This window comes from Dicentrarchus labrax, unplaced genomic scaffold, assembly GCF_905237075.1.
Source record: "Dicentrarchus labrax unplaced genomic scaffold, dlabrax2021, whole genome shotgun sequence".
NCBI lineage: Eukaryota > Metazoa > Chordata > Actinopteri > Moronidae > Dicentrarchus > Dicentrarchus labrax.
Window position 1 is genome coordinate 16,047,700 of NW_026136709.1, and position 25,388 is coordinate 16,073,087.

Sequence of the window (25,388 nt, forward strand, 5' to 3'; positions counted from 1 at the left end):
CATCACCATCGCAACAGATTGTCATGTGTATTTCATTATGCCACCCTGTCATTCCATCCAACTGCTTATCTGTTTTTCCCGTGCTGTCCAGAAGGTGTTGTCCGTCTGCCGTCTACCTGAATCCATGTGATTGCAGCATCAGAGGTGTGGGTAGAACAGAGCCAGGCTTCCCATGTTTCCAGTCTTTGTGCTAAGTTAAGCTAACCGGCTGTTCATATTCACTGAACAGATAAGAGAGTTGCTTAATCTTCTCATCTAATTCTTGGAAACAAGGAAAAAAGTGCATTTCCCAAATTGTCGAACTAGTGCTTTAAGGTATAACGGTATAACTCTACATTCAATGCAGAAATTGACAGAAAGTAAAAAATAAAAGGTGTGAATGATGTAAAGAGAAGCTGTAAAGTATGAGATGCTGTATTTCTGGAAGAAGTTTGAATGATTATGAATTCTCTTTTCCTTTTTTTGTTTGAATTTGGCCAAAAACCAAAGTGCAGTCATCAGTTGAGCAACTTGTTTTCTTTTCACCTACAGTAACCTCTCTGTACTCCCTGTGCCTATATTCTTCTCTGTCTGGTCAGGAGTCAGCAACAGATTTCTCTCCCTGGAGCACAATAAATATTTAAGGTCCCTGAGGTTGGCCATGAAATAAAATCTAACAACCCCACTAGACTCTGTAAGAACTCCCAGCAGTGGTCAGGAAAAACTGTGTATGTTGAAGCAATGTGTCAAGAAACAAAATCATACTCATGTCTACTGTAACCTCCTAAAATCCCTAATGAAAACAAATTTTGTAAGAAGCTCAAAAGAGAGCTTTTTTGGTGGCTGAAAGAACAAATGAACAGTGACTTCATAGTCCTGAGGAGGGTTTTCTTTCAAAACAGGTTTCAACAAGGCAACAATAAGCATGTCATCCCGCACAAATGGAAAAGACCCTGTCGGGGCCAATCAGTAACAAATATGGCATCTTGTTTTGAGCTGTAATTGTAGTTCCCCAATGGGCCAATCAGTGTAATTCTGAATGCTGGAATGTAGCAGTGAGATCATTTCACTCACAAGTTTTGTCAAAATCCAAATTAAATCTGTGATACAGTCTGAGCTACTGATGATGAACACATGGCATGGAGTCAGATGCATCACTTTCTCAAGTTCTAGAAAAATCCAAACAGGGCATTTAGTGACAATTTTAAAATGCCAGAACTAAGCAATGAGATCCACACTGCGAGAATCTGCATCTTATCAAGCACTTTTAGTCTTTTATTCAGTCCCAAATGCCTCATTTTCTTAAAACATGAAACATCTCCCATTGAGGTCAATAAATTTCAACCTGTCTCCAATACAAATCAGCTTGTTTGAACAATTTTTGTAGAATCTGGTTTTATTTTTCTTGATTCTAAGGAACCCTTATTTTTTGAAAAAACACACCCATTTGTGGACATTTGTTTAAACAATTTGTGTTTGAAACAGGTTGACATAATCTTCGATAAAAGACACGTGTTTTTGCACGTTTAGCTCATTTACTGCTGACTAGCTAATTTCAACAAGCTGCTTTGTTTGAGATTTCAGACATTGCAGGTAGCCATAAACTTCCATCAATTTTGATCAACTAGCAATTGCTTAAATCCTGCTTAACATTTTGTTACATTATTGTTAGATGGTAAAAAGGTGCGAATACTTTTTACTTCACTGTCTTACAATGATTAATTCAACTCAAGTTAAACCAAAAAAAAAAATGGATGTAAGGTGAACTATAACAACGTGTGTCTGCTAATAGATCTTCATACACAGAAATGAATGGAAACAATGTCTGCCTGGAACACATCAACATAAAACTAAAAGCATGCATTTAAAAATATATAGAGAAAATTAGGGATATATATGTAGTTAAACCTAAACAGATTTTTTTCACTTAGGGGGCAGCAGAAACTGTAAACACAACACATACAGTATCTCCACCAGTACCACCGTATCAAGTTGTTAGTTGTTAGCAAACAGTTGCTTATTTATACAAAAAGTTTACAAATGCGCAAATGTATCATTCATTTGGAGTCCAGCTTTTCCAATATTGACTTTCTTTTGACTCCGATTTTGGTCTCCACCAACCCCTAATGAAACATCTTTCTCTTGAGCAGCTAAATTATCCACTTTGTTCAGCAGCGAGTCGCTTACTGTGTCTGTCTGCCGTTTAGTGCTTAGCAGTGTGTTTTAGCTACAATGTTTTGTTTAAGTTTAAGCTCCTTAAAGTTGCTATAATCTTTCTATTTATAATAACAATGAAAAAATCAGTATGTGACAGCGGCCTCTGAGATATTTTGTGTGGTAGATGCATGAACACACACGGCGAGTTGAGATGTCTACTTGTGCCATCTTTCCATCAGCTCTAAATCACTAAGCCATTACAGTACATCATCATGTCTTAATAGTTAAGCCCTAGAAAGTGTACATACATTTTTAGTGTACTTCTGCAGAGTGTACGACAGAGAGGGAGATTCATCAGACTGCCAGAGTGCCGTGACCCAGACCCACTCACCATCAGTCAGCCTGCTACAGAAGCAGCTACACTCACTCGGCCAGGGGCAATATATGAGCCGATACTGCCAGACAGACGGGCCCAACCATGCACAGATGCATTTGTGAACATGATCACACACATACACACATACACACATACACACACACACCACACACGGCTCTAAAAGAAATATGTCCTTCTCTAATGCCTTCACCTGGGCTCTGTTTGCTCTCGTAAATGTCAATATTTCCACAATCTTTACCCCTGCCTCCATTCTACCTGCCTGAATGTATTCTGCCAGAGATCTCAATGCATCTCAAATTGAACTGACGGGATTTTTTTTCTCCAAGCCACACAAACCCTATTTAAATATAGTAGGGGAAAAACACTACCAAAGTTGGGAGGTGAAGTTAAGACAGATAAGTTATCTGGAGGACTTCACACTGTCTCCTGTGTTATCGGATGTGTAAGCTTGGACTTCATATTAGCTCTGCTGCTGGGACATGATGAGTGCGTATGTGCAGACTGGTTGGTGGGATATTGGCAGGGTGTGTGTGTGTGTGTGTGTGTGTGTGTGTGTGTGTGTGTGTGTGTGTGTGTGTGTGTGTGTGTGTGTGCCTGCACAGACTGTGTGTGAGGATGGACTTGTGAGTGTGTATCCCACTCCCCCTAGTGTTTCTGACGAGTAAAACACTTACGTCATCTAAAAAAGGCACATATCATACCCAACCCATCATCATCCAAAACCACTATTTCAAATCTCCTTTGAAAAGGGAATATTCTGTGCTGATTACTGTAGTAGCAGGCTCGAACATAATTGTGCGCAGCGGCTGAAAATCTCAACAACATCGAAACCTTCAGCCTCCTCTTCTCATATACTCTGTCTGAAATTCTCCTCTGCCTCGCCTGTTGTCATATTTGAGTATCTCTTCTCCAGTCTTCCTATCAGGGCTCATCAGAGCGAGCGAGAAGCGAGCAGCCCCTGAGGCAGGGCGGTGTGCTCTGACCCAGCGCTCGTACTCATATTCAGACAGGGGCTTTCAAACACTCACCTGCCGTGGCCACACAGCAAGAGGCACAATGGGTTTGCGTCACGTCCTCTGTCTCGGTTTCTACACGAGTGCGCTTTCATTACTTTGTAAAAGGTAAAATGATAAACAAGCTCAACAAAGAGGACATTTTCTGTATTTGTCTTCTGTATAGAATACTTTTATCAATATGAGGTGTAATGTGGTGTGGAAGCTTCATTTGAGGCATCTGTCTGTGGCTTTTACACTGGCTTAACAGCTTTAATGCACTGTGATCAAGCATATATGCAGCGGTGGAGAAAAGAAAAGTACATTTACTGAAGTATTGCACTTGAATTTCCCTCAGGATAAATAAAGTATCTACCTATCTATCTACCTATCTAGAATATTCCAATTTTATGTTACTTTTTATGTAAAAGGAATATACTCCAGGTTTTAGTCCGCTACATGTATCTGGCAACTATAGCTTCGTTAAGGATTCAGATTTTACACACATAACACATCTGCTCCTAAAATATGATGATTTGTTAGATGTAACTATGTGGCCTAAAGCAGGAGGAAGCAAAGAAAACAAGGATGAAAGGATGAAGAAAAAACAACAAACAAGAATGAAACCAAAAATAGATAAATAAATGTATAAAAGACAAGGAGAATAAATTATAAATTAATAAATAAATAAAATTCTGGACTGACCCAGTTGTTATGCCCCATAACGGTTCCACCCTGACACCAACCACTGATGCCCCCTAGGAGCCTTTTTATTTCATTTTTTATCTTTTCTCTCACTCCTCATTATTGTTATTATTGTTAATGCACCTTTTTTTCTTTTTTCTTCTTTCTCCTATAATCTTACACATTGAGAAAATCTAGTTTTGCTCACCTACTGTTTACCTTACTTAAACTTTTCTGTATTTCTATCCTGTTTGTTGTTGTTGTTTCTCTCTCTTGCTTTGCCATGGCTGATACTGTTTGTGTCTTCCTGTTCACTTCTTTTGCCCATGACACTGCAGGCCCCCCACCGGACTTAAGACAACAACAATTCGGGCAAATTGGCACCATTAAAAGTATGCCGAATTGGCTGTTAGCAGTTCCTGTCTGCAATGTGGCCATGGATGTACACACAACTATCACTGGAGTACTTTGATACTGAAGAAAACTTAAAAACATGATGATTCTAAGGCAAGTTCTGGAGTTATTATAAGCAGATTTATTCGCAATGGACATCAAAGTTGAAATATCCTCGAAAACCATGAGTAACACTAAATCTAAAAATATGTGTATTACGTCTCTGTGTTTAGATTTGACTCAGTTATGAAGGAGAAGGAGCCAAAACTGTGTCAAAATTCGCCCCTGGGGAGGCATGCCACACAGTTTGGAAACCATTAATGCAGATCAGTCAGGCTTGGTGATGTGGCTGGAATCAATATCATGATATTAATAACAGTGTTTTTTCTGTGTAATATATGCAAATGTATGCAAAATTACATGAAATAATTAAATTAAATTCAGTTAAAATTTGCTCAGAATCTTAATTTAATCTTGTATAATGGTAACAAAACACAGTATGTTTATATTGTCATGATAAGATTCCAATGAAAGCAATTTTCATTAACTATGATAATAACCAGTAATTACATGCCAATAATATAATATAGAGTAAATGTATACTGCTCTAAAAGGTGTCTTGTGCTTTTACTTTTAATACTTACCACCTCCAAACCTTGAATGCATGACCTGTAATTGTAATGAACTGTTGTTGTGCTATTACTTTTATGGATCTGAGTACTTCTTTCATCCCTGAATGATTGTACAGTGCAATAAAGTCACTGGTTATCCATCACCATCCAGATAACGACATCAGTCATTATGTGCATCAGGAGCTGATTCTGAGTGATATGAAATGACAGGTGTAATAACAAGATTAACTCAATCAGTGCCGGCACAATGACATTTCCTGGTGTTCCTGCTTATCAAAACTAAACCCAAAGCTTGAATTTAAAGGCGGAGAACATAACGCCTCCTTGGTTGCATTGATTTTGAGGTCACAGTGTGTATTTTCAATGTTGAACACTAGACTACAGAGTACTGTCAGACAGTTTTCCCTCTCAGTAGCTATTATCCGAGCTAGAATACTCTGTATCTACAGTTACAGTGCAGCCGCAGTCTGCAGTGCACCGGCTTTGGTGTTCATATGCTGCGGGTGTTACTGAACCACCCAGACTTCACTTCTCCTGTAGGAGCGTCTTGAAAGGCTTGTCAGATCTTAGGCGAACACATCTCCTCTGCCTCCTACATGGTCTGACACCAAATGTACAGCAGAACCACGGTACAAGCACAAACCAGCCTAGGTTCAAGGACAGTTCGCCCGCTCATTAATATATTAACCGCCTCCTGCTGGACAACTTTCTCTATTTCCAGCTCTCGATCCACCGCTGCTTCCCTTTCTCTCCCTTTCTCTCTTTGCCTCTAACTGAGAATCGTTTGATGGCTTGACTGCTCTCTTTTTGACAAGGCGTACAGTGACAATAGTGGCGAGGCAGTGTTTTGAATACAATAGAGACATCAGTATGTGTCTGGAGGTAATTAGGCCTGATTTCTCTCCCTGCGAGAAGTCAAACATTCCAAAAGGTCAGAAAAACAACAAACGCCTACAGTCTCAGGCAGTGTGGCACAGCATTTCCACACAAACAGTCCTTGCAGCGTCTGGACAACCTTCACTCCGTTTCTTGGAGCTCAAAAGCGCAAAACAAAACCGTTTCAAATGCTTTAAAAGTGTCCAATTATCCTTTATTAAACTGCAGGCTAAATCATAATTTGTGACAATGTGGGTGCGTACGGGATCTTTGTGTCTGTACATACGAGAGCTGGGTGAGGTCCGTGGCGTGGAGGTTCACCCTCTGCGTCAGCCGCTCCATCAGGTCCGAGCCCTGGTCCGCAGTAAGGGAGCTGGGAGAGAAACACACAGACAGCTGGGCGTCATGTTTGGAGGACCATACCCATACAAGCTACACGCAACTATTCAGCCATTAAAATGCTATCTTTTTAGGGAGATGCTGCCACAATTCATACCCACAAATGGGTCATTGCACACAAGCATAAGCTACGGTTGTCTGAATGGATGTACTGCACACATGTACACACTCGTAGACAGACACACAGGCACGCACACACAAACAAACACACACAAAGAGTCGTGCCAAGGGAAAAGGGATCAGCTGCCTCTTCAGGCTTGGTAAATCACCTGCTTTTTTCCAGCAATGAGACAAACAATAAGGTGCAAATAGAACCTGCATGAGGTGTAATGGCTGTATCATATGGACGCGCCTTTCTCCCCCTTTCCTTCTCTCATCTTTCTTTTTCTTCGCCCACATTCGCTTTCTTTCTCCCAGCGCACGTACGCTCAAAGTAAAACATGATAACACAAAGTACACAAACACGCAGGCCGCGCACGCTCCCTCACGGTGAGATGAGAATAATAAGGTGCAAATGGAATGGAGGTGAAGTGTAATGGTGGTCTGATAAAGCCATGCCTCATCTCAGCTCAGTCCGTGGCTGCTCTCTCACTCAGAGAGTAAATCGCCAAGGAAATAGACCAAACAAAGGCAATCTGCAGGCCAACGCGCTGGATGGAGGAAATGAGAAGGGCATACACACACACACACACACACACACACACACACACACACACGCACAGAAAGCTACTTTATTGCTGACAGCTTAACCTGGAATCACTGAGACTGCCAAGTGACTGCAAGGTGACATGCACCAAAAAGTCATGGATCATACTGAGACATTGTTCGAATTTTGTTCCCACTCCATAGCAAAGAAATGTGAAATGAAGTGGGAACCAATTCCATGCAGTGCTGGGTACTGAGTGCATTATCAGTTATATGTGTTCTTTTTTTTTTTTGCAGATATTCACCATCCTCTCAAGTTAAATATTTACAATCAGTAGTTTGAGTAGAAAATTATGCTGAGATATTGTTTTGTTCGGCCTGCATTTGACATCACAATACAGCAGTTTTGTTTTTTTTCTAACACAACACAGAACAGTGTACTGTGCATGAGCGGCTGATTCACTCCACCTTTGAGAGAGAGTGGGTGGCTCTTTTTTCTCCACTTTTTGAAGGGTTTTGAAAGTTAAAGATTCGCCGAAGCAATTCCAGACACGTTTGCATCCCTCTGCGGTAATTCTAGCAACTGGAGAGCTCCAGGAGTGACTTGGTTGTTGATGCTAGCACTTTTCCCCTTGGGTTTCTCTCTCTGTCTCTTTCTCTTCTATCCATACCTTTCCACTTCCCCATCCTCCACACACCTCCCCTCCCTATTCCCTAAACCCCCCACTACCACCACCACAATGTCAGGAGCTGTCAGATAAGCAGGTTTGCGTAGCCTCACTGCAGGGTGCGAAGGAGCTGGGGATAACAACCGTGCAATCATGAGGTCTGCAGCAAATGCAGACACCTCTATAGACCAACTATAGGTGTCCGCTCAGTGGGCTGAGGAGGAGGGGGGGAAGATATTTCATTCGGAAGGTGACCTGTTTCTTTCCCCTGCCACATAATCAACCATATTGTGTGTTTATGTCTTAATCTGCGTTTCTATATGTGTGGCAATAAGGTGACAAAGATTGCGCCCATCGGACCTTTATGAGCCTACGTCTGTTGAACAGGTGAAGGACAACCCACTGACACCGGACTTGATAACGCCATAAAGGGATTTGAGAGAGGGCCACGGGGGAAGACACAGTCGATAGGAACTTATCTTTGCTCAGGCTGAGCTGACTGAGAGGTGAGAGCGAAGGAGAGAGAAAGGGAGAACTTGGCTACCCTCCCTGACAAAGTATCATCATTAAAGCTGTAATATGGCACAGTAATACCCACACACTGAGGGATTTATCATCCCTGCTATTGTAATCAGGTGCAGCACACACTAAGGATTTCAAAGTACAGTATTCTTTTCCATAAAGACGTGAATACGTGGGAGGTTTTGACAGAAATTGCGTCTCTTAAAGGGAGTTTTAAGTAACCGAACAAAGCAGACATATGCTCGGTATTAAGGTATGTAAAATGAGTCTGCCTTGAAACACGTACAACAGTGCAGCTGACAACTGGTGAGTGGAGCAATAAACTATAATATGAAGCTGTGAGCTACACCATCAAGTCAGCTGATAATAACCACTTAAGAATGAGAGAGTAGCTTTTACAAGGTTGTTGGTGAAGCTTTTTGCTGGCAAGTTTTCAAGGACACTGACTAAAGGTTAAAGAGGTTATAGACCAACAGTAGTTCAGTCTGTTGTAAGTGTCTGCATTGTTGTCAACAGTATAATGTAAAGCTACAGTTACTATAACTCTACGTCTATAATGGTGCCATGGACAGCTGCCACAGCAAGTCTCTCTTTTTCATACTTCACTCATCATTTTATTTGATAAGTGTTTATCTTTAAACCATTTGCAGTCGAACTAGTTTGTAACACCTGTTTCTAGAGGGAGAACACAGACCAAACAACACATAACACAAATAGTAACAGAATAAAAAGCCTAAAACTCCTAATAAAAGGCATCTGATCATTCATGACTACTAGTCAGATCACTCTTGATTTAACCTTAATGAATTTTTTTGTATGTATTATTTATAATACACAAATACACCTACTATACACCTACCTGCTGTAATTCTTCAATGTGAAGCACCAAGTCCTTCCTCATACTGTCTGTGTGACATTTCTTGGCCACAAAAATATTGATTCCGATAGAGGTGATATAACAATCTGATCATTCTAATATCAATACGTTTTATTGTATATCTGAATCATACTCACTCTGAGCCGGTGATGATGTAGCCAAAGTGTCTGTCCTTCCCTCTGCTGGAAAACTCCTTCACCCCCACGTGGACCAGCTGAGTTTTGACTCTCATGTCCTTCTTCTGAGGCTCCTCCAGCTGCTTCTTCCCCACTTGGGCCTGATGCCCCTGCATCCACCTCTGGATCTCTGAGGCCACCTGAGCATCAGGCCCCTCTGCACCCCCGGTTAAACGAAGAGTGGAGCCTTCCTTTGCTGGCACGACAATGGTCTTCTCCTCCCAACGGTGGGGGACAGGAGCTTGCCCCTGCGTCGTTCGGCTTTGGACGCTTTCCAGCCCAACCATTTTCTGGAGGGGAGCCGGAGGCCCAATGTTGACCTCCGGAGCATCACCGAAGGGCTCCAGGTTGAGGTAGTCCAGCAACTTGGAGAAGAAGGCTGCATGCTGTGTTGAATCAGATATTTCTCTTTAGAATAGTGAAGGCATTTTCTAATTAATTTTACCTATATATTACTTTTACTTCACTTTTCAAAGAGAGTTTATTAAGTTCTGAGTAAAAATTAATGAATAGTCAAATTCTATTAGATGTCAATCATTGAAAAGGTATGAGTTTGTGTTCATTCACTGGAGTTTCTATGTCTGAGTGAGAATCCAAGGTCTAATGACATCCTTTTTCCTATTATTAAAGGGTGCATTCAGTAGCTTCACTTACTTACTAAAAGTTAAACAAAAGATTCACTGCATCAAATTTATTTTATTTCAAATCGCTTTTAAAGCTCCCACAGTTGCGGGTTTGCTTTCAAGTTCTAATAATTCAACAGTAAATGCTAGTCTGCCCAACTTTCAAATCATCCCCATTTGAAGTAGCATTCAAAAGTGAATAAAGTGTAAGTTTGGACGTGCCTCGTTCCCTGAGAAACCAATTTGTTGGTTGAGCAGAGTAATTTTAAATTCACCTTGTCAACAGGCTCTTTGTCTGCTCCATCTACTTGTTGGCCTGGAAACAAACACAATGTATGTGAGCAGATTGTGTGAAAGTTCTCTTTTGTATTTGGCAAAGAAAAAACAGTTATGACTCAAAATGAAAGACTCAAAAATACATTTGGCAACATTTTCTATGATGAACATACAAACAAAGCATTATTAAAGCTTTTATAATTTTAGAATGCCTCATAGTCTTATATCTATGACAGAAAATAAACACATAAGTACTCCAAATGTTGCCAGCTTCTATTCTCTTTCTCTACAAAAGAAACACACACCTTGCTGTTTCATTCTCAGTTTGTCTTTCTGGTTTAGATCCTGCCCTTTGTCTGATTTCAGGTCCTGGTCTTGATTCAGTTGCATGGCTGCCAGTGGCTCCCTGTTGGCCTCCTTGTCCCCCCTGGAGTCAGCGGCTCCTGGTCCTGGCTGGGCCCCAACCACTGGCCGCTCCTTATGCACCTCCTGCAGGGTTCCTGTGATGACCTCAGCCAGCTGGTCTAGGTCTTTGTCCATCAAAGCCTCCATGTTGATGCTGTGCCTTCCCAGCTGGTTCACCATATTCTGGATGAATCGCTCTGGAGAGGAAAGAGAAGAGTGACAACCCACAATCATACTAAGACTAAATCCTAAAAAGCAAGCAAACTAAATAAAAAAATTTAAAAAGGCATATTGTGGTGCAAATATAGAAGTCAGAGTGTGTAATATCTATAAAAAAGCAGATTTTACCATCCACGACACTAAGAGGCTCTTTGGCAGTCAGTCGGTGTGAGCCGGCCTTGAGCAGAAGTCTATCTAGATTAGGCCTTTGGGATTTGGAGCCAAAAGCCACCTGAGACTGCGGCTCTGTGTGGTCACTCTGAGCTGGCCGGATGTAGCTGAGGTAGTGGAGCTTTCCTTTGGGCCACGCATCCTTGCCACCTGGGGCGCCCTGCTGCACGCTCGGTACCTCAGCAAGAAGCCGTTCCAGCTGGCTGGACAGCGGTTTGCTCCTTCCTGGGTCCCGGTTAGAGTAGCTTGAACTGAGCTTGGGGTGTCTGCCCTCTCCACTCTGGGTGAAGACTTTGGTGACAGGAGGTTGGCCGTCTCCTTTATGAACGCTGTAGAGAGTGGTCTCCTTCCAGCCCTGCTGGGGTTTTGCCCGGCCGGGCTCCAAATGAGGATTAGACTTGATGTCTCCATTCTACAACACAAAATGCCAATTTAGCACGTTTAAAGCATTGTTAATATGTCACACATCATTTATAGCCATGCTAGCTAGTGGTGTGGCTCTAGGGATGGCTAAAGGTCTAACGATCGATCCACCACTTTGATCCGGTCTGAAATATCTCCACAACTATTGAATGGATTGCCATTAAATTACAGACATTCATGGTCCCTGACAGGATGAATTGACTCTGATAACTTTTCTTTCAGCGCCACCCTGAGGTTGACTTATTTGGTTGATAGTCATATATCTCAACAACTACAGAATTGATTACCATGACATTTTGTACAGACGTTCAAAGTGCTTGGAGGATGTCTCCTAATGAATTTGGTGACATCCAGACTTTTCCTCTAGTGCCAACATGAGGTGTGGTTACAACTGTTGGATGGATTGCCATTCATGAATTATAATAACTCTTCTTTCTTAGCTATGTATATAAACCTCCTATGCCAAAGTATTTATTTGTTATTTGTGACCAAATACCTGCAAAATGAATGACACTCCCATCAGCCTCAAATGCATGGTTAACATTATACCTGTTAAAGTGAACTTCCACATGTTAGTTTTGTCACTGTAAACACGTTAGGATTTAGGGTAAAAGCATGCTAGCATGGCTATAGATTCTTAGTTTTGTTTATTTCTGTAAAGCTAAAGTGACAACATTCATATGATTAATCTTCAGCCTAGCTCCAGCTAGTTTCTTCCCAAGAGAACATTAGATGGGTTGTGCTGGGTCAGCATTGTTGTGACAGGCTTTAGTATAAAAAGAGAAGCAACCTGGGCTCGACTAGACAGGACAGGATATGAATAGGGTTTCTAGATCAAAGACAACTGCCCCTGGAAATTACATTATGGAAATCATAGATGAGATAGTGTCACTCAAAGAGTAATTTCATGCATTTCCACAACACACAACAAACTTTAAAAGCACATCACTTCTGTCAGAGAAGTAGCAGCAACCCCTTATCTAAAAAGGAAAAAAATATGAGTCATCTGATTTCAGAGTTAGCTATGCGAGTTCAATTTTGACACATGATGAATTATGTGTTTACATTACAATGCGTCTTTTAGCCATTTGGCATTGTAATTGGCATTAATATTGGCACCAAAATGTGTGATTTTGTCCTTTCTTCTCTCTGTGAGGAAGAGAAATCATTCTTCTCGTCTGAATCATAAGGGCCCACGCTTCAATTCAGCAGACAGTATATCCGATCCACTGAGCAGCATTATTATCCATGTCGCTGCTGCACTAATACTAGCTATCTCCCTTGGTGCCATTTTCTGTCCTTCAAATGTATATAGAGAAAATGTCAGTCTTTCCAAACCCGGCATACTGAGAGGCCATAATGGCATTAGCACAGCGAGACGGGGGTGCTCCGCCATTCATGCTAACTATGTTTGCTTTTTTCCATCACACTACACAACAAAGGACCTCATCTCATCAATAAGGAAGGTCCTGAACTCTTCAACTTTGCATTATGGCTGCACTGACACAGCAGCAGGAAGCGGCTCGGCTATGAAGGATGCAGAGCACATTTTACACAAAGCTGGGGTTCCACCCTAAATATGAGGGTTGAATAATGTAAAGAGTGATGGAAGATCTTTGTGTAAAAGGGTCCCTGCTCAGTGGGAGAGGGAGGAGAAGACAGAAAGCGAGAAACAAAAGCGGTGCAGGGACAAGAGGGTGACCCCCGCAAAAGACATACTGACTCTTTATCAAAAGGAATAGGAAGAGGCCCTTCCATAATTTAGTCAAGGAAAACATGTTTTCTTTTGTTTACTTTGTGGACCCATATTTCTAGCCAGAACCCTGGACCTAAATGCTATATCTATAGACAAGCAGTTATGGCATTATGGCATAAACAGTAAGTTTCTAAAGGAGCCAATATAATATGTCACTTCCTTAAAGTTCAGATTTTAAAAGTTAGATATCTTGACTTTTAATCTTTTAGTTTAATAAAGATAAAGCACCGAAAATACCATAGACTTCATAAGTGGCTATTTGGTAAAAAAGTATCAATCCCAAACTGAGATAACCCTGATGACATCAATGGGGTTATTATTTTTTACTTTAGAAAGCTGCTTCCAGAGCCACAAAAGACATTAGTACTCCTCATGAAACGTAAACTGAACTTCACGTGTAAAATCTGTGGGGTACCCCAAATTCTTCTATTCACCTTCTTCTGTACACCTGTCCAATCCCCTCCAATGTCAGCTACTGCCACAAGTCTAGAGTGTACAAGACTCTTACCTGATTGCTGCCTTCCCCTCGTTGGACTCCTGGTTGTCCATCAACCTCAGAGTGTGGCAGGAAACCCAGCCCTGTCAGGTACTGCTGAAGGTTTCTGTTCAGCTCGGCCTGCGCAGGCCTCAGTTTCCTGTCTCTGGAACTGCTCAGGCTTGGAGGCGCGGCCTGATGGCGGAGAGGGACGTTCCTCAGTTTGGAGAGCTCTCTAGAAATGACCTGCTGAGTGATGTCATCCTGCCATGTCAAACCTGGAAACAAAGGGGTCTTTTTAAACACCTCTCGGATCAATATGACCTTGAAAAACGAAGATTTCTGCAGATATCTCCAGGTCACACAATGCATTGGTAAAGTAATTAAACGTAGCAAACCAACATATTCATTGATGCATATAGGATTAAAGACAACAAACCTCTAATATTGTGATTATACAATAGAATACGAAACTAATGACAAACTAGGAGATAGGAGAGAGAATCTAAACTGGAGATAACGGAGGATGACTGGAATAATATATGGGAAAACCAACTACCAAATCAAGTTAATGGCCAGAGTTCTGGTATTGACTGATTGTTATGACTTCAAAATTGTTCCAAGAGACAAAATTACTCAACATTTTCGTAATTTCTGGGCTTTTATTTTATTTTTTCATATATTATTGACTGTCATTGCTCAAGAGATGAAATGAAAATATTTGACATACAGGTTGACAAACCTATGGGATATCTCTTTAAAAGGCAAACCCTCCAACGAATGATGACTGGTATACAATTGTCAATGGGATAAACTGACCTTTATCCTAAGACTAATATTACGTAATAACAAAATATGGTTGGAAATGTTCTTTTATTTATTTTATTCATGTAAATAGTGAATGTACAGTATGAATGTGCTCTACTTTGGGAAGACTGTTCATAGTTCTCTCAGCTTTACAGGGTAAACAAAACAGCAAAGATGAATCAGAATGGTAGAGCAGAGGAGGGCTCAAATGACGACACACTAAAAGGAAGCCATGACTACACATTCACACACATATGGACACATGTACACACACACACACACACACACACACACACACACACACACACACACACACACACACACACACACAGCCAGTCAACAAGCCCAGGGAGAATGTCACACTGCGGCCTGACGCCTTGCCAACATCTCTGCTAATTGCCAACACATAGTTGGGATGCAGAACTCCTGGGCAGGGGCAAAGCGCTGTAGTGCCAGGACCAGATGGAGCTACCCAAGCAAAAAAAGATACCCAAAACATGGCCCCATTCCCAATGAGCCAAGAGGCGCAGCATTCCATCGGCAAAGAGCATAGAAATACCGAAGATATTATACTTTTTTTTTTTGGAGGAGCCAAGATGTTCACTGATCACACTTCATTCCAAAGCAGAAGCATTTTTTAATGAGAAAGAAGTAATTATATTGTGGCGAAGGCTTAGATTCCTAGCTGCCACATACCTAACCTTTTACCGGACACATCTAACGAAACAATGCTGCTCTTAATGATGTGGATGTGTTTATAGTGATAAACTAACAGCCTGGGTTTAAACATATATTAAAAAAAATGAAACTATCCACACTGCAGAATGTCTTCATTAGCCTGGTTCCTCACCCATAGACTCTGGGTATTCTCATAGATATTCATAAGCACCAGATGAGGATCTGAGCAATGCAGAGCAGCTACAGATGCCTCCAGTCATTCTTGGCAGCACTGAATGGAGCACAAAGCAGCGTATGTTGTCACTGTTCTGGAACGCAGCTCAGCCATCCATCCGTACAACAATGACAGTTAACTACCCGTGGCTTAACCGATGTGGTGTATACTTGTTATATATTAGCATGGTGATGATCATTTATGCTATCATCAGTTGCAATGGGGAAATCAGGTCTGACTAGAGCCCTAAAGGATCCATATGGTACCTGCGGTTAACTGCGGCTGGTTAAATGGGTTCAGAGTGTGATGGCGCCACAACAGGATGAGACTGGCTTCAGTGACTGTGACACCTCTATCCCCTCTGTCTCCTGGGGGATGCACTCATTTCCATACATACCTTGTTTTGTGTGTCTGTGATGGGCACACTTGAGGGGAAAGGTATGCCAGCGCAAATTACAGACTCAAAATGAGCCATTTTGTAAAAGAAAAAGTCAGGACGAAAAGTAGTGGGGCCTTTACGGTTGGATTCCTCTCAATCAACCTCTCAGCTGATTATCCTGGCACTGAGGAGGTAAATGTCATGCAAATTCATCTGAAAGTCCAGAGAAAGAGCAAGTTCCATCACCAAGTGCCACCGGTTTTTGCCTGTTAAGGATAGCACGCCGTCTCAGGCAAATGCCTCAGTTAATTAACGCCTTGCCATTAGCGCAACAGCTTTCAAACAAGCAAGATATTTCTGTTGGCCTCCTGTCTGTTTTCTGTGTGACAGAGAGAGAGAGAGGGGGGGCCTCCTAAATATTCAAAGCCTATTAGATGAGATCCAGTCTACACGTCTTGTAGTTTCATCTGGTGTTTTTGAAATGCAGATTTTCCCCTTTCCTTTACTTCTGTCCACCAACTGATTTTAAAGGCATTAATGGAAGAGAGTGTGAATAATTTAGCAACAAGTTCTACCTAATTAGTCAAAATGAAATATGTCAATCCAAATTTGACACAAAAATAAAACCAACATGCTTAAAACACACATTTTTTTACCCTTAAGGAGCTTTATATTAGGAAAAAAATAATCTTAAAATCATCTTATTCCACCAGCTTGTATCAACTTATTCCAAGTCTTGACTGAAGCTATATGATGTTTACAGTCATGAAATATTTAAACCGACGAGTCTGTTTTCACGGCTGCACTATTTCTTAAAATGGGAAGATTCTAGATATCTTGTGCATTATTTTAAACAAGTTTTCCCCAAAAAGCTGCCAGATAAATTTGGCATTTTTGGAGACTTTGTGATCTAAACTGGAATTGGAAATAAAGTTCTGTGGGTTTGAACAAAGTTTGACAGCACAGTATAAGTTTGTGACTGACCCACTAGCTAGTTAGAAAGGTTATAAGGCTTTTATACTTTCTACTGAGTGATAGTGAATGCCCATTAAAGATATGCATTTCTACTGTGTATAGCACTGAGCACCTCTACTGAAATAATTTCATATTGCCTTTTTGCAAAAAAAACACTTGGTGAACATCTCCAAGGATACAATCGATTATTTACTCGTACAAAAATAATTTTGCTCAGAGTTTAAATCTGCAGCAGGTTTCTTTGAAATGATCTCTCCCCGCTTCACAGACATGGACTCACACTGAACGGTTCAATAAAAGCACTCTTGTTTTCACATGGCATGTTAGTGTGCGAGTATATCTGACACTTTTCTCTCTCCAGTACTAGCAAGGTTGTCAAAGAGCAGACAGGGTAGAATATGAGGAGGAACAACAATAGTTTTTGTTGATTGTCTGTCAAAGAAAGCAGGTTTGTACAGGAAGTAGGACCATGAGTAACATGTGGTTTCAGTAGCACGTAATGTCAGTTTGTGGTCACTGATTCTCCATGACTGACGCTTCCTGTCAATGGAGCTAATGCAGATGTCACAATGCATCATCTTTCTTCACTCGGCTGTACTACGAGAGTATCCAGCGCTCTGCACAGGGTCAGGAGGTCAATCGACTGCACGTTAGTGTAGTCTAACGTAGTATATCATGAACAGCAGTGTTTTATTCTGACATGATTCCTTCTGATGTTGAGAATAAGAGCTTGACAGTATAAATAGCCACCAGGAATTGAAACATTTGACATAAACTGGGTCAAAAACACAGAAATAAACCTTCACCTGTCTCTCTGTCCGACTGGCTGTTCACTAGCCCCACATCAAGCTTTTAATTTATGCATAAGTAGTTTACAATGATAAGTCTTACCCCTCATACATTTCTTAAATTTCACACAGTTGCTATTAGATTTTATCAACTGTCACAAGCTAAAACTCTGAGTTGGTTCTATTGGTTTAACTAAATAGAAGACAGCATCCTCACCAGCTTATAAGGAGCAGAACTGTCTTGGGCAAGAGCTATAAATAAAAATGCAGTTAATTAAAATGTTATTTGATCTAACATATAACAACATAAAACTGGATGGTTTGGATGCTTTTGAAAAAAAAAAAAAACATACTTGGACAGGCAACACAGTAGTTGGATTTATGCTTGTTCTTATGTTTAAACACTAGAGGAGAACTGTAGGACTCAAGGAAGCAGAATAACTTAAACACTAGCTCCAGCTATTACAAAGTTTGGGTGAGGTTGCTGGAGTGTAAACATCCCCACGTTACTTAAACTCTGATACAGTAGCATTCCCGCAAGGTGGATGTTTTAGTCATGAGCAGGTAATGTTACCTTGGTAAACAAAGCTAATGCTAGGTTACTATGGTTCATATTATATTACTGTAGGTAGTAAGATAGGAATGCTAATGTTTGCAGCTTACAATGGAGCAGAGAAATACAATTTGCAATGCCTAGTTACAGTTGCTAAGCCATCATTGGACAACTGCGTTTCGGAGGCGGGGTTTAGAGCATGTTCAGTTAAAAGGTAGATCTTTAATAATATATTGTACAACAAGTTCATACACTCTGGTTTACTGAATTAGCTCCTGTGTGTATCCTCACACACTCCCAGTCTGCACAAACACACACACACACACACACACACACACACACACACATACACATCTAGCAGCGCCATAAAGACTCCAAAGCTATATGACAGCAGCCTGGCTATGAAATGTGTAGACACACTGAGGCTGCACTTGGTGAATACTAAAGTTGCTTAGCTTTGGGTACTGTGTAATATAAAAGTCATTTGCAGTTGGATGACAGGGCCTTGCATTCAAAAGGTATTGTGGTGAAAATGTAATACCAGACAATGTGCCCTGCCAATGGGGACACATCCAGACAACCAAAGCCCTTTTGTACAAGGGTCAATCCCTATTGATCTGAATGACATTGGTGTTGTGCAGTGAGCAGAGATTGTGTGATGTCTACCTGCGTCTCTGATGCAAGATAAAGAGGATTGTAAATCGATTCCATTGATGTTCCTCCCCGTTTTCCCCCCCTGTCATCTCTTCAATTTAGGTTACAGTACAATGGGCTCAAGAAAAAAAGGAAAAAAAAAAGGTCCCGCATGTCTCGAAGATGACACTTCAATAGCTGTTGAGCTGATAAGAATAACGTGCCACCGAGCATTAACACTGCATTGTGGACTCATCCGAAGATAATGCTGTGTGTCTGTGGATGTGACTCTACAAGACAGAAGAGGGGAAAATGATTCAAAGTGGTGATGTCATGTCTGCGCCGTGTGTAAACGGGTGTCTAAAAAACACAAGGTCAGAGAACGGGACTCATGATGAAAAGCATCTAAAGAACTAAACACCTCTTAAAATGAAGCAGGAAAAAATTACACACCAGATCTCTTCTCATCCTACTCACTCTCATTTGTTTATTTCTAAGCAGTAATTAGAATAAATGTGTGGTCTCGCCTGGCTTAATATTCATCACTGCATTTTCTTTTTTTTTTTTGATTTCCTCTGGCCGACTGCTTACTCTTAATGATTTTCAACACTGGTTCATGCCTGTTAAAAGATATTAAGCTCAGAGTGGCCTGCAAAGCCAATTATGTTTGGAGGGCTGATGTTTGCGGTCACGGTGTGTGTTAAAGGTGTCTACTGCCCCCTGGTGGGTTATGACTGCAGTTACAGGCTGGTAGACGTGTGGAGAAAAATAAGTAGGAAAAAATAAAACACATTTTGCTTGGTAACATTTTATTTTATGGGCCTGTAATTTCCTACAAATGTATTAATAATTTTTGGAGAAGTTTCCCAAAAAAGAACCATCTAATTGGTACTAAATATAAAGCAAATACAGACAGAGGTGTTAGACTGTTCCTTTAGTTCTTGTTCCTTTTTTAGAGACCTGCACCATTTAATCCCAAGTAAATATAATTTATTTATTACTGTAGTTCAACATATATGCATGTACAGCTGACCTGCTGTGCACATACTCTTTAGGTTACACAGCAATTTAATGGAATTACTTGATTAGAAATGTACCAAATGAACTCTGTGTATACATTAAATACATATTTATACATATTACTTTGCAGGAAACTTCACAGACCAATGAAATAAAGTATATATATTTTCCAACATGACATTAATGGATTGTTGGCATTTGACAGGCAAAAAAAACTTTCCAAGAGGGCCTAAGTTACTTGTTGAAACAGACAAGCCAGAAGTGTTTGTTTAGCAGTGACAGCAATGGATCCATAACAGCAGACTGCCTGCAGGCTCTAGACATTTCTAGCTATTGTTCACACTGTATCAACCATCAGCAAGAAGAAACTCTGTCTACTAAAGCCAGGACAAGACATGAATACAAATTTGGCCATATTAACGTGACAGAACTGAGGAGATGTGCTGATGAGACTTTTAAATTCTCAGCATGACTCCAGCATGGCTCCAGGTGGGGGAACATGAACCACAAATTCTTAAATTTCTACTGTAACTTTATTCAAAATTAGCAATATAGTTACTTCTGTTATGAAGACATCTTATTGTAAATGTGCTATATGCCCCTGAAGATGTAGCCTCTTATAACAAACACATTAGCTGCTGCCATTGACAGAGTAGGAGAGACTGCCTAATGTGATTACACTGCACACCTCACAGTTACTCATCCACAAAATTAGCTCTAAATGTCTTACCAGTATACAAGCCAATTAGATTGGCTGCCGTAGTTAGGCAATGATGGCAAAACAATGGCCCGATATGAGTCAAATGACCTGTTCAATGGTGTTGTGCTATGCTAGCCAAAGAGACAGCTTGGCTTATTTGGCTTGCTTCACACAATGGCAGTTGACAAGCATTTGCTGTAAGCTCTGTACATGACTGATAAAGGCTGCTGAACAGGAAAGAAAAAAAAAGAAGACACTCGGACAAAGACAGACAGGCAAACGGGCAGTGTGTACCTCTGTGAGCCAGCTTCTGTAGGAGGATCCTGAGGCGCTGCAGAGCCGAGGAAGAAATATCGTATGTGTACAGGTTTGCACCGGCCAACTCCTGGCACCTTCCAAACACTCCGTCTACAGAAAAAGGAAAGAGGAAAACAGGTTCATGAGGGATATGTTTTCATAGCTGGAAGTCAAAAGCACACAGGAGAAGGGTTTAAGAGATGTTTCTGTACATTGATTGCTGTGCGACGAAGTAAAATTACGTATACCTGCCCAGTTGAAATGCTGTAATGGTGTGTGGCACCTACAGCGTCTCTGTACCTCTAACTGCCTGTTTTGGGGAAGCTAATAGCTGACATTTTTCCTCTGACAGCACCATGATAAGCAACCGTTCATGGCAGGAAGGACTTTATCAGGGACCCTGGTAATCTCCCTATCAGCAGGCCTCCCGCCTCACTCAATACAGGTTGCTAGGCAACCCACGCCACAGAGTCCCTATCAGCCCTATAATTCAATGGCTGGTCTAGACCTCAGAAGGATGCTGAGGCTCAGGGGGTCAGAAAGCAGTGTGCAGATGTAACGTGTGGAATATAAATGACCCGCGCTGTCACCTTCTCTCAGCTGGAGAGATAAATCCATGCATCTTGTTGGCTAAACTCACTAAATGAAAGTCCACCTCTCCAGATGATCTCTGGAGATGAATCCCGCAGATTAGATCCGAGCCATCTCGTCCGAGCGTGTGTGTGTGCGATTGTGCATGCTACCGTGTGAGAGTATGTGCGAGGATGCCACTGTGATTAGATGGGATCTAATGATGTGAATCAACATGCCGTCACGCACCGCAGCATCCCATTAATTAGCCCCAAGATGTCGGACAATGACAGCAAACATCAATGGTACGATTGATGCTCAATGACATGTCGGGTACTGTAGAATACACAAACATTGATGTCCATTACATGCTACAATTTTATGTCTTCTCCTCCAATGCCATTTTTACACTGATGATATAAATATAGATGAGTACATATCCAAGGATTTATATAATAATCAATAACTCACAATGATCGATGTGATGCAACATTTTGACAAAGAGAGGGGGAAAGAAAGAGAGAAACACTCACTTTTTTTAATTTCATCTATTTAAACATCACCAAGCATCAGCTTTAACATTAAACTAAAGAAATGTAATTACAGTGCCATGTTCAGTGTAAAATTCAGTGACTGATAATTACAAAGATAATAATGTGATGTCAGACGAGGCTCTAAATTGAATTCTTATTCTAAATGAGAAGCGGGTGTTTTCCTGACTTCCCCTCCTTTGCCTGTGACCCGTTAAATGACAGCTCTGTACAGGAAAAAGCCCGTGGGAGGTGGCGAATTAGCATAGACAACACAGTATAACGCTCAGGAGTTATTTCGGGAATCTCAAACAGCGCGGAGGAAAACTTACCACCTACAGATGCACAGATCATCACAGACGTGTGTGAATCACACAAGACGTCAACTGTCTCGTTACTCTTCGTCAACAACCCTTTTTTTCTAATGACAATATTGAAGGTGACATGGTTAATATGACAAAATAGGGTTTTGTTATTGTATTCTAAGGTTTTGTCAAGGATTTCTGGTAGGATTTATTTTTCCCAGTTAGATGCTAACAACACCTATTATGTAAGACATGAGGGGAGGCTGGTGACATAACAAGTGACGGGAAACTTGTTAAATGTTTTATGCTCTGCATCCCTCATTGGTTTCCACGGCAACGGCCACTGTTAAACACGTGACTTTCTTCTCCGTTGTAAGGGACATTCCCGATAGCAACCACACACACGGACACACAGACAGACAGGGATTTAGTGCATTAAAAATAGAAGTCAGAGTGGGGTTTTTTTTGACGACAAAGAAATGCTTGTTTGGCAAATCTAGCATTTGATTGATTTCTCGAGGTGATTCTGAACCATTCAGAGCCACATGCATGATGAATCACAAAGCACTGTTCTGCCACTTTATGGTGTGTATTCACAATAGTGAGATTATCAAAACAAGTGACAATGGTTCATTATAGTTGACAGTTTTGCAGGAAACACTGATTTTTTTCTCTCTCTCTCTCTATTTCTGACAGCAAAAAACAACATTTCAATTTCAGGCTTGGAGGAGCGCAGTATGTGTCTGGTGCATGGATGGTTGTCCAATCTGAAAATAACACACAAATGCAGTGCAATTAAATACCATAGAGGTTTTTTTTTTTCTAAAATAAATCAGAAGATAATATATATTATTAGTGCAAAAGATCTATGTAGGTCCAACACATTCAAAGCTATTTGGGTATGAGGCAAAGTCTATCAAGCAGAGCAGAACACAGTGATTTTCTAAAGATCATCAATAAGGTTTAAGGAAATATTAAGCTGACAGTAGATCAATTTGTGCTTTCTTGCAAGACAAGGCTAATGCTGTCACTGTGATGAACAAACCGCAACTGCAATGCAAATTAACCTTGATCAATGTAATCAATAATGCATAAAACAGGCCACATAATCAGTCAATCCTTAGATGTACAATCCTATAAATCAGTGTCATCCTCACTACAAAGAGGCTCTGTCTGGATAAGTTCCATGTTGACAGGAATAAAGAAGATTTTCAGCCAAGAAAAAAAGGTAAAGAGCTCTAAATCCAGACACCGTCTCTCCTCAGTGACAGACAGTGCGACACCCGGCTGCTGCTAAAGCTATTTAAACTGTGAAAGCTAATGCTCTGGGATAACAGGAGCAAACATTAAAGCTGGCAGTCAGCAAAGCATTTCTAAAAGACTGTACGTCGGAAGGAGGGGAAGACGGACCCAGGAGACAAATTAAGACGTATTGGAACAGGTGTATAAGCTGCGCAACTCATGTCACAAAAATGAATAGGCCCAAATCAATGCACCGAGACCGGCCAGATGTAGCCTGCTATTAAAAAAAAGAACAGAGACAAAAGCTAAAAGTGATCAGGATATGATTAATGTAGTGTTTACAGATTATTCAGGTCTTTTTTAAATGCGAAAATTGTGGCTTTGAAATGATAATTACATTTATGCATGCACTGCAATCTACATGTAAATACAGAAATTAATATAAACCAGACTCTCAGAGCCACATCAAAACATACTGCCTATTCAGTGTGGCTGTGGAATATATTAAGGTCTATTATTACATTTTCTTTTAACATATCTGTTTACTTCTTCCATTGCGTCCCCAAATATTTGCCACAGAAGAGCTACTTAACTGTTTCTTCACTTGTTCATGTTTGATTACTCTTGGATTTACACCCACTGCTCTGGCGCTCTTTCTCTGCCCATGTAGATTGTTTGGGATTATAGATTTTGTAGTGGTTACTTAAAGTGTTTATGCTGCAGTTGAACTTGTTGCAACCTTCGATCGATAGAAGTATCACCTAAATCGTTTAAATCTAAAATACAGCGCGGACGTTTCAGACAATATTGGCCCAAGTGGAGGCAAGATAACCACCGATCGATAAAACACCGCTGGTTAAGTGTTTAATAGGAGCCAACAGATGCCCTCAGGGAAACATGTAGCACTTATCCGCTGTACTTTAGCTTAGCTTATCATAGCAGTAAGCCACAGACTCTGGAGAGTTGCATCACATTAAAATGTATTTCCGGTCTCAGTGTAATCACAAATACTTAAGAGGAACTTCTGAGGAAGAATTCCCCTGAAGATGGAAATAAAGATTTGAAGAAGCTGTTCCAAAATGAGACATGACAGCAGAAGATCATATGATACATGGAGGGTGGTAATTGACCTACTTAATCAATGACACAATAGCAGCTACAGTGGGACATACTGAGGGAACTTTTTCAAAACATGGACTCATTTATTCAGCTGTTACTTGTACAACAATTGATTAAGTAGATTTAATGTAGCAAATTGATCTAAATTAATTACAAATATAAACAGCAAGCACCTGTTTGCATAAGTATTCACACCCTCCAAGTCAGTGTCTATTAGCTTAGCACACGTGGACGTTGCAATTTCCCCCCCCCATTCTTCATGTTGTTTGTAATACTGAACCACAACGCTAGGCCGAACAAGTTCTACCGTACAATACACAAACAATGCTTTACTTCACTTTATTGGATGTTAGCTGCATCGTTAGTTAGTGAACATTACCTGGAACATCAGTCTTTAAGCAGTATAGCGTTTACATTATATTAACAGGGTTCTTGTTTTAAAGCAGTAGAAAGCAATCGTTTGCCTACTTGTTTTAAGAAGATTTTGTCATTTGTACCATTACGTAATTTATTGTTAACCAACCAATGAATACCATTTGTCATAATACATAAGTATCATGGACGAAGGGGTGACATAGCAAGCCTGGTTCTGTAACAAAATCCTCCACATCTAAAGCTCAGTTAGCCTTGTTTGTTTGGGCGTTTGTCGTAATACACAAGTTAGTATCACGGATGAAGTTAGCTCGTGAAGTTTGAAAGCTAACATTGGCCAACTAACATATCCTCTCAGGTTATATTTTGATAGCCAGCTGCAATCCAGTCATGCTGAGTAACTTTATCCAGCGCCGGCTGCCTCGCAACGCCAGCCGACAAAGTTACCTGCAAACGGCAAG

The 25,388-nt window shown here is 40.8% G+C and overlaps 1 protein-coding gene across 1 annotated transcript in view; it reads right to left on the reverse strand.

Annotated features, from left to right (window-relative positions):
* The window catches only part of ptprn2 (protein tyrosine phosphatase receptor type N2), a 126,133-nt gene that overhangs the window by 80,902 nt on the left and 19,843 nt on the right, over positions 1–25,388 (reverse strand). The window contains exons 3-9 of the mRNA XM_051410947.1: positions 20,787–20,900; positions 13,779–14,023; positions 11,050–11,503; positions 10,602–10,898; positions 10,296–10,336; positions 9,359–9,783; positions 6,397–6,483 (exon numbers count right to left, since the gene is read on the reverse strand). Coding sequence (XP_051266907.1) covers positions 6,397–6,483; positions 9,359–9,783; positions 10,296–10,336; positions 10,602–10,898; positions 11,050–11,503; positions 13,779–14,023; positions 20,787–20,900 — 1,663 coding nt within the window. The remainder of the gene's footprint in view (positions 1–6,396; positions 6,484–9,358; positions 9,784–10,295; positions 10,337–10,601; positions 10,899–11,049; positions 11,504–13,778; positions 14,024–20,786; positions 20,901–25,388) is intronic.